The sequence below is a fragment of the Canis lupus genome, chromosome 3 (assembly GCF_003254725.2).
Source record: "Canis lupus dingo isolate Sandy chromosome 3, ASM325472v2, whole genome shotgun sequence".
Lineage (NCBI taxonomy): Eukaryota > Metazoa > Chordata > Mammalia > Carnivora > Canidae > Canis > Canis lupus.
The window spans coordinates 92,058,450-92,067,003 of record NC_064245.1 but is presented as its reverse complement, the minus strand read 5'-3'; the positions used below and the strand labels follow the sequence as shown (position 1 = coordinate 92,067,003).

Below are 8,554 nucleotides of genomic sequence, written 5' to 3'. Positions count from 1 at the left end.
GCCGCGCGAGGGCTGCGGGCACCCGACTCCGCGGGCCGCGCCGACGCAGGACAGCCCCTCGAAGGCGGCCCCGCGCGTCGCCGGCCTTCCCGGGCCCACCCGCCGGCCGCGGCCGGACCGGAGCGGGGGCGCCGCGCGGGCCGGAGGGACTCCGCGAGCGCCGGGCCGGAAGTGCTCGCCGGGGCTGCGCGTCCCGTGGCGTGTTTCCGGCGCGACGGCGGACGTGCCGGCGCCCCAGCGGGCGTGTGCTCTGAGGGCGGGCTCGCGCGGCTGGAGGGGCGGCTGCGGAGCGGCTGGTGGCGGCGAGGCTCGTCCCGGGGTCCTTCCCCTGCGGGGGCGCGATGCGGCTGGGCTCCGGGGCCTTCGCCGCCTGCTGCGTGGTGATCGAGGTGCTCGGGGTCGCGCTCTTCCTCCGGGGCTTCTTCCCGGCCCCGGTTCGCTCCTCTTCCAGGGCGGAGCAGCGGGCAGAGCCCGCGGCGCCTGAACCCTCGGCCGGTACGGACCCCTCGCCGCCGGCTCTGCTCCCGGACCCCGCCTCCGCCGGAGGACGCTCCCTGGGGGCCGCGGCCCCGGGCTTCCCGGGCTCCCGAGGGCCCTCTGCTGGGCCCCTGCCGCCGCGCAGCCCCCGGCCAGGGCCGGCCACACTGGCGCCCTCCTCCCGCTCGCCGCCCCGAGAGGCCCCGCCGGGCCTGCCGCGGTCCGCCTGCTGCCCCTCTCCCGGGACGGGCCCTCGGGCCACTGCCTCTCCGAGGCACCTCCTTGCCCAGCAAGTCGCAGCGGGGGACAGGATCCTGCTGCCCCTCCGCGCTTCCTTCTAGGACACCCCTCCAGGGCCGCTCCCGTGCTTGACCAGGACGCAGTAGCAGCCGCGGACCGTGTGGACGCGATCTGTGGCCGCGGGCCCGGCCGCCGGCTGCCGCGCTGTCTAGAATCTAGCTCCCCGAGTGTCCAACCTCCCGCACCCTCGGAAGGGCCTTCCCTTTCGCGGGACTCCCCGAGCCAAAGGCTTGATACTTAATACTGCCTAAGGCTGGGGCTCCTTCAGCTTGCCCCCCCGCCCCCCCACGCTGTCTGCCAGGAACAGGTCCTTGTCCCTGGGTCGGGTTGGGTAGATGGCACAACATATGTGCTGGAGAAGTAGCCCAGAAACAGATGATAAGGTGCTCGGGTGCTAAATACAACTTAAAACTCAATTTTCTTTATCCTTTCGAACATTTTTAGGAGCCAGTTCCAACTGGACCAAGCTCCCACCACCTCTCTTCAAAAAAGTTGTTATTATGCTAATAGATGGCTTGAGAGATGATTTTGTGTTCGGCTCCAAGGGTGTGAAATTTATGCCCTACACAACTTACCTTGTGGAAAAAGGAGCATCTCACAGTTTTGTAGCCGAAGCAAAGCTGCCTACAGTTACGATGCCTCGAATCAAGGTAAACAGCTTGACTAAATGTGTTGTAAGTGGTGGCTTGGCTCTCTGTACTCCTTTACTTGGAGTCCCAATCGTAACTAGGAAGAAATTAGTTGAGTGCTATCCACCTGGCTGGGGCAGTAAAATGCTGACAAAGCTCACAAGATAGGATAGAACTGAGACCCATGATTTGTGTTGCTTGTCAAGTAGTCCAACGTTCACACTTCATGGAAAGCATAAAGCTTAATCAGAGCCAGATCATTCAGGGCAGCCTAAACCAAAAGATGGTGTCCTCCTTGCTAGCCTGGTCTCTTTAATCATCAGTGCACCACATACATTCCGGAAAGAAGACTTTAGGATTAATCTAGTTCAGTCTCTTGACTGTATGGATAAGAAAGCAAAGTCAGATAAGTTAAATGACTTGTTCACAACTGGGGTATAAATAATAAGCACACCTGTGTGATCCGGCCTCAACAGGTATGACTGTTTCTACTAATAACTCACTTTGAGGTGTTCAGCCTAGTGAGTGTGGCTTGAAAGTGCATAGTGCTTTACCCACAAACTATGGGTTTAAAAAAAAGAGAGTAAAGCCGTGTTGATTGGCTCAAGAACTATTTATTAAGCAACTACTTACTATGTGGCAGTACTGTAACGGGTGTGCAGTTGGGGGAAAATAGTATCTGCCTTTATGGAGCTTTTAGTTACGAGAAACATATCCATTAAAAGATGAGTAAATCAATTTGCAGTTTTAAAGTGTGGTTTAATGTATGATGAGAAAGAACAGGGTGTGATGCTCATTACTGGGTGGGGTGGAAGGGGGGCTCAATTTCGATTGAGGGTCAGAAAAAGCCTGCCTGAGGAAATTACATTTAAGTTCAAACTGGAAGGATGAGTAAAGGGGAGGAGGCAGAAAGGGACATGTTGCTAGTATGGTTAAAAAAAAAAAATGTCTGGTTGAGCCTTATGTGACACATTATTTGGTGAGAAGGAACCACTTGATTCAAAGCTTGGGGGCAGTATTTAGTAGGTACTCAGTAAATGTTTACTAGATGAATAAAACAGTCTGGGAATGAAAGGATTAATACTGCATCTTTCATTGACTTCTTTCTTGAGTTTTCCACTCTCTGTAACTTTTGGTTGTAGTGTGTCCTTCACTCAGCAGTGAAGCATCTTCTATGTATCACATGATACTTCTGAGTATCACATGTTTTAGATAAGAGGGATTCATTCAGTGAAGAGCAAGTCAGCAGATGTCCTAACCTCATGGAGCTTAATTTCTGATTGAGGGGACAGAAAATATGTACATATACAAATAAGATAGTTTCAGAAAGTGGTAAGTGCTGTGGGAGGAATCAGAGAGGAGAATATGACAGAGTGATGAGGAGTGCGGCACCTTTAATCAAGAAGCTCAGGGATAGGGATCCCTGGGTGGTGCAGCGGTTTAGCGCCTGCCTTTGGCCCAGGGCGTGATCCTGGAGACCCGGGATCGAGTCCCACGTCGGGCTCCCGGTGCATGGAGCCTGCTTCTCCCTCTGCCTATGTCTCTGCCTCTCTCTCTCTCTCTCTCTCTCTCTCTGTGACTATCATAAATAAATAAAAAATTTAAAAAATTATTAAAAAAAAAAAAAAAAAAAAGGAAGCTCAGGGATGGCCTCTCAAGAGTGCTCATGCTACTGAGACCAGTCTTCTGAAAGCTAGAAGAAAGGCATCCAGGCTCCTCGCCGTCAGGAGTGCTGAGTTCTTCATCTGTCATCAGAAGTGTGGAAGGAACTGATTCCTCTTTCATTCTGGTAAGAATGTGTTACTAGGAATCCGCGCAGGTTAGTAAGAAAGTGTGTAAGTGGGCGTGCAGGCTCCAGGCTGTATTCAGACCTGCGTGTTGGCTACGGTGGTTCTTAGGGCCTCCCGTCTCCAGCCCATTTGTGTCATTGCATGACACAAAACCAGTGTTTTGCTTCATTTTATTTATTTTGTTTTCAGTCCTTTGCAGGTTCTGGCTCCTCATTCCCCATCGAGGGGGAGCTGGAACAGGAAATACATACTGGAGTTAGGATTACACAGCTCTAGAATTTGGTAGGATTTAGTAGGTTGACTAAGGAGTGTGTCCCCTACCTTGTCTCCCGTTAGGGAAAGGACTTCATTAATCTTGAGGTGTTGATGCGGTTGTCACGACACACTGATCTTAACAACTCAAGGCTAATGCCTCTCATTGCACTTTCTCACAAACTAATTTGTGAATGCTTTTCCTTTCTTCAAGGAATTTACAGTCCCCACAATAAGGAGCCAGGTACTGACCAACTGAGTGTGGTGAGCACAGAACACAGGCATTATCTCATATGCTGTCACAACAGCCCCGTGACCTAGGCTGTGTGAGGCAGGCACTGCCATCTTCTCCATTTTCCAGATGAGGAAACAGGCTTGAAGTGGTGAAACCACACAGCGGCCTTAGAAACTGAGCCTAGGCCTCTGTATGTCTGGTTCCAGAGCCTCCATTGGTCATAGCATGTTACGTGGCATTCCTGCCGAATATGGTGACCAGGCCACGTCCTCTTCCAGTAGTCTCTGCAGAGCCCTCCGTCATTCTCAGAAGGCAAGAAACTACTGTTCCCAAGGCCACAACAACCACAGGAAGACCCCCAAGGTGATGGCAGACTTGGGCTCTCACTTAGACTTCCTAGGGCTCCCAGCTGCCTGCATGCTTCCTGGGGTAAAGGGTACCAAGCAGTCCCTGCCCTCCTCGAAAATGTCAATGGGAACACAGCCTAGTGTGAGAAGGAGGCAAGTACCTCATAAAAGCCCCTGGGAAAAGGATGGACAAATTAGACCACATGGAAACAGAAAACTGTTATGTGATGGAAAACACTTTTTTTTTTTTTTAAGATTTTATTTATTATTCATGAGAGAGAGAGAGGCAGAGACGTAGGCAGAGGGAGAGGCAGGCTCCCTGTGATCTGGGGATCAGAGACTCGATCCCAGGACCGGGGATCACGCCCTGAGCCAAAAGCAGATGCTCAACCACTGAGCCACCCAGGTGCCCCAGAAAACACTATAAACTAAGTCAACTGACAAATGATAGACTGGGGAAATTATTTACAGTTGATATCACAAACAAGAGGTTAAGCCCATGATGTGTAAAGAGAATCTGGCCAAGGACAACAATCCAATGGCAAAGGATATAAAGAAATCCACAAAGGAAGACATTGAAATGGCAAGTCAACATATGAGGAGATTCTGTACTAGTAATCAGGGCAAGACGAACTCAAGCAATCTGCAACCCTGGCTTTTGTCTATCACGTAAAAATGTAAAGATTGATGATGACCTCTTCATACAAAATGAGGTGGACAGGTACTCAACACTGAGCCAGACCCTGCACTGCTGGCTCCCCCAGTCCAATCTGCTGTGGTCTCCAGCCAGGACTGTAAAATCTCCCAGCACCTCCTTGTGCCCAGGTCCTGTCCAAACACACCAAGTCGTCTCCTTTTCAAACCCTGCTCTAGTTTATATCGGCCTACTAACCCAGGCCTTGAGGCTGCACGGTCCTGTCCCTGCTTACCTCTCTGCCCTTATCTGAGTTGCTCTCCCTCTTCCTGAGCCATTCATCCACATAGATCACACCTACCCCAAGCGTATTGCCCTCTTTTGGATGTGGGGCTTTCACAGTTTGCTCTGTTCCCCCTGGAAAGCCCCAGCGCACCTCCCCCTCGCCTATAGTCAACACATGAGCCTTCAGGTCTCAGCTCAAATGGCACTTTTGTTGCAAGCTTTTTAAAATACATGTCCATGCCCATTAAAATGGTCTTGGTCCAAATACTGGCATACTCTGTAGCTGCCTGAAAAGAAAATGAAGTAGCTGAAATGAAGTGTTTTCTGGGGTGAAAGGTTCAGAATATGCTATTAATTGGAAAACAAAAGCAAGCTGCAGAATTGTTTTCTATAGTTTCTTAACATTTTTATTTAAAAAATGTGTATCTTTGTATATTTGTGATCATACACATACAGGAAAAGGTATGAAAGGGTACTCACCCAACGTAACTGGTTACCTGTAAGTGGTAGAATTTTGGAGTGAAAAGAAGGCTGTCCTTTTAAAAAAATAATTTCACTGAGATAGAATTTTCATACAAAGTAGTGCAGACATTTTTATATGTATGGTTTGTTGAGATTTCACAAATGTGGTATATCTGTGCAACCTCCCACCTCAGCTCTGGATTTTGATCCTTCACCCCACCCCAGGAGTAATGGTTGTTGCCACCGTTTTGTTGGTTTGCCACTGTAGTTACTTGCCAAAACTCATTCTGTAGCGTCTGTCTCTGCTGGAGTGCACAGTAACTGGTATCTGCTTATTTTTGTTTTAAGTTCTTGTTTTTATTTTTAAACTGATCTTTCAGAAGGTCACCCCTGGGACAGCATAGTTAGTGGATAGCCAATGCTGGTCAGAGGCTGTGCTTAAATACATTATGCAGTGGGCCTTCCACCCTTTCTAGGGGCCTGTGTGTGGTTAATACTCACTGTCCAGGCACCAGTAAGCCTCCCCTGTCATGAGTAGGGCCTCCTGCTCAGCTGGAAGGAATGGGTAACTAGGCACTGTCTGATCTCTCCTGAGCACACAGTCAGCCTCATGTGTACATGCAGCTTTCCAGATGCCAGGAATATGTGGGAGTTTATAGAAATTTGCTATACCTGTGTCATTCCCCAGACTCCATTTTTACTTATTTTCTAATTTTTAATTTTTAATTTTTTTTTTTTTTTTTTAAGTAGGCTTCACCATGGGGCTTGAACTCACAGCCCTGAGATCAAGACCTGAGCTGAGATCAAGGTTCGGACGCTTAACTGACTGAGCCCACTAGGCACTCCTAACTGAGATCCCGTTTTTAAATGTTGGGCTTGTCTCTTCCACAAACAGCATTGATGCCTTAGGCAGCTGTGATGTTGGTCTTCCTTGTTTTCAACACATCCCTGGCATGGAACTTCTCCATGCAGCTCCAGTCGGGTGGACCCTTCCAGGTCCTCATTTCCCGCTACATCACAGGGATAGGGGAAGGGGAGCGGCCTATGTTAAAACATCACAGGTACTCACAGCTCTTACTGAGCTTCAGTAGTTTGTCTTAGATAAAAACTTCGCAATTTGTTGTATATCCTTGGTGAGTTTTCAAAGTCTTGAAATGGTCGTTTTGGGCAGTTCTGTCCTATTTTATCATTGCTCTTAGGGGAAAGGATTTGCCAAGCTCCTCTGGCATTCCAGAAGTCAAGTTAATTCATATTGCTTTTTTTTTTTCATTTCTGTTAAAGAAGTCTTGGCAAAATTATTATACCTATTAATTAGTATTATCTAGATTTCTATTTATTACAGATAAGTCCCTGGGTGCCAGTGTCATGGGTTGTTGGATAACTCCAGATAACAGGAGACGCGTAGCCCATTACTGTGGTCTCTTAGACTCTGTGCTAAAGCAAGGGAGGTTGTTGACATAATTCTGTGTCAGAAAGGTATGAGGATCTGTCACACCCACCCTTACCTCCCGGAAATTGCAGTGCTTTGTGCGTGTGTTCAGAAAAGTGGTGTCCCACCAGCAGCCCTGGGCCTGTTTACTATGAGAATTTCTGAGAGTTCTTGCTTAGAGACTGCTTTCCTCTCAGGGTGCATGAGAGGATGCTTGTTCACGCAGAGTGGACGTTAGATTTGCTAGGTTGTAGGATCAATACATGGAGTTGCTCATCACACAGAGCAGATGTGAAGCTTAGGTGAGGACCTCATGGGAAGTTGAATATACAGGTTCATGTTTTCAATGCATACCCCACTGCCATTTTCTTCAGTTGCTATAACCCACAGCTTTTCAGTCCACCACTATCATCCAGCTGCCCATAGCCGCCGCTTCCATCCTCTCATTGGCTGAAATAAAGTCAAGTCTTTTGTGATCGAGTTTGCTAGTTTTGCCAGAAATTATGTGCAGGTTTCCCCTCTGTCCTAGCACTGACCCAGCCTAGGTATATCCTAGTTTTATGCTCTCCTCTTTCATCCATGAAATGATCTTTGACACCCCTTCCCATGCTATGGTTTGGATTCTATAGTCTAATTCCTTGAATGTTTCCTCCTGCAGGCATTGATGACAGGGAGCCTCCCCGGCTTCATCGATGTTGTCAGGAACCTCAATTCCCCTGAACTGCTAGAAGACAACGTGATTACACAGGCAAAAGCAGCTGGAAAAAGAATTATCTTTTATGGAGATGAAACATGGGTAAAATTATTCCCAAAGCATTTTGTGGAATATGATGGAACAACTTCATTTTTTGTGTCCGATTATACAGAGGTCAGTTTTTAAAATAAGAAAACTTTGTCATACTAGATAGAGTCTTGTTAGTGAGAGGCAATGTTGTTTTGTATGTGGCCTTTATTAGTATACTGGGAGGAGTATGGAGAGATCGTAGAAATTGTGCATTCACATAATCACTTATAACCCGGGGACATTAATGTGATGCAGGTGTGAGCACAGCTCTCCTAGAGCAGCTAGCTGAGCACCTGTTGATGGGGTACGGGGAGTCACGAAGGGCTTCCCAGCAAGGAGCCATTTCAGCTGTTTGCAGAAGTGAGTGGGGACTTCCCAAGTGGACAGAATGGGGGTGGCAGCGTTCGTGCGAGGCAGAGCCTGAGGACTTCATGGCCTCCCTGGGATCCTTGAGGCTATAGGTTCTTCTGTTATTGTGGCAATCAGTGTCCCCAGTGGGGAAGTGGGAGGACAGATGGTGAGCTGGGGGTTGCCTGGTCCTGAGGGGCACTGCCCTGTGCTGGGAGTTTGGTCTCCAACAAGGCAAAGGGCATGATTAGACCTGTAGTTAGAAAGTTGACCTGGGAGCAGAGGGAGGCCCCATTGAGCAGAGACAAACCCGCACCAGCTCAGTTTGCCGCTGGTAGGGCGTTCACAGTCTTGCTCATGTTAATACCCTTTGGTAAAGTTAACCTCTGTGCAGGCAGCAGTTACCGTGCAGCACTGAGTTTCCCCATCCTCTGTCTCATCACTCAGAGACCCTTCCCTTCGTAGACACTTTTCAGTGAGAGGGAGGTGGGCCGGCTGAGTGGTCAGGCCTGACCAGGCTCACGGCTCTGTCAGGGGCTGCTCGACCACTAGTTGCTGAGAGCTATATCTCTGTCCTCCCAG

The 8,554-nt window shown here is 49.1% G+C and overlaps 1 protein-coding gene across 3 annotated transcripts in view; it reads left to right on the top strand.

Moving 5' to 3' along the window:
* Positions 1-222: 222 nt before the first annotated feature.
* PIGG (phosphatidylinositol glycan anchor biosynthesis class G) overlaps positions 223-8,554 on the top strand; it is a 43,871-nt gene continuing 35,539 nt past the window's right edge. Inside the window, exons 1-3 of one of the 3 annotated variants that reach the window (XM_049108737.1) lie at positions 223-495; positions 1,222-1,427; positions 7,499-7,708. In XM_049108737.1, coding sequence (XP_048964694.1) covers positions 342-495; positions 1,222-1,427; positions 7,499-7,708 — 570 coding nt within the window. In that variant the 5' untranslated portion in view covers positions 223-341. The remainder of the gene's footprint in view (positions 496-1,221; positions 1,428-7,498; positions 7,709-8,554) is intronic. The other 2 variants (XM_025437004.3, XM_025437001.3) reach the window with 2 other exon arrangements.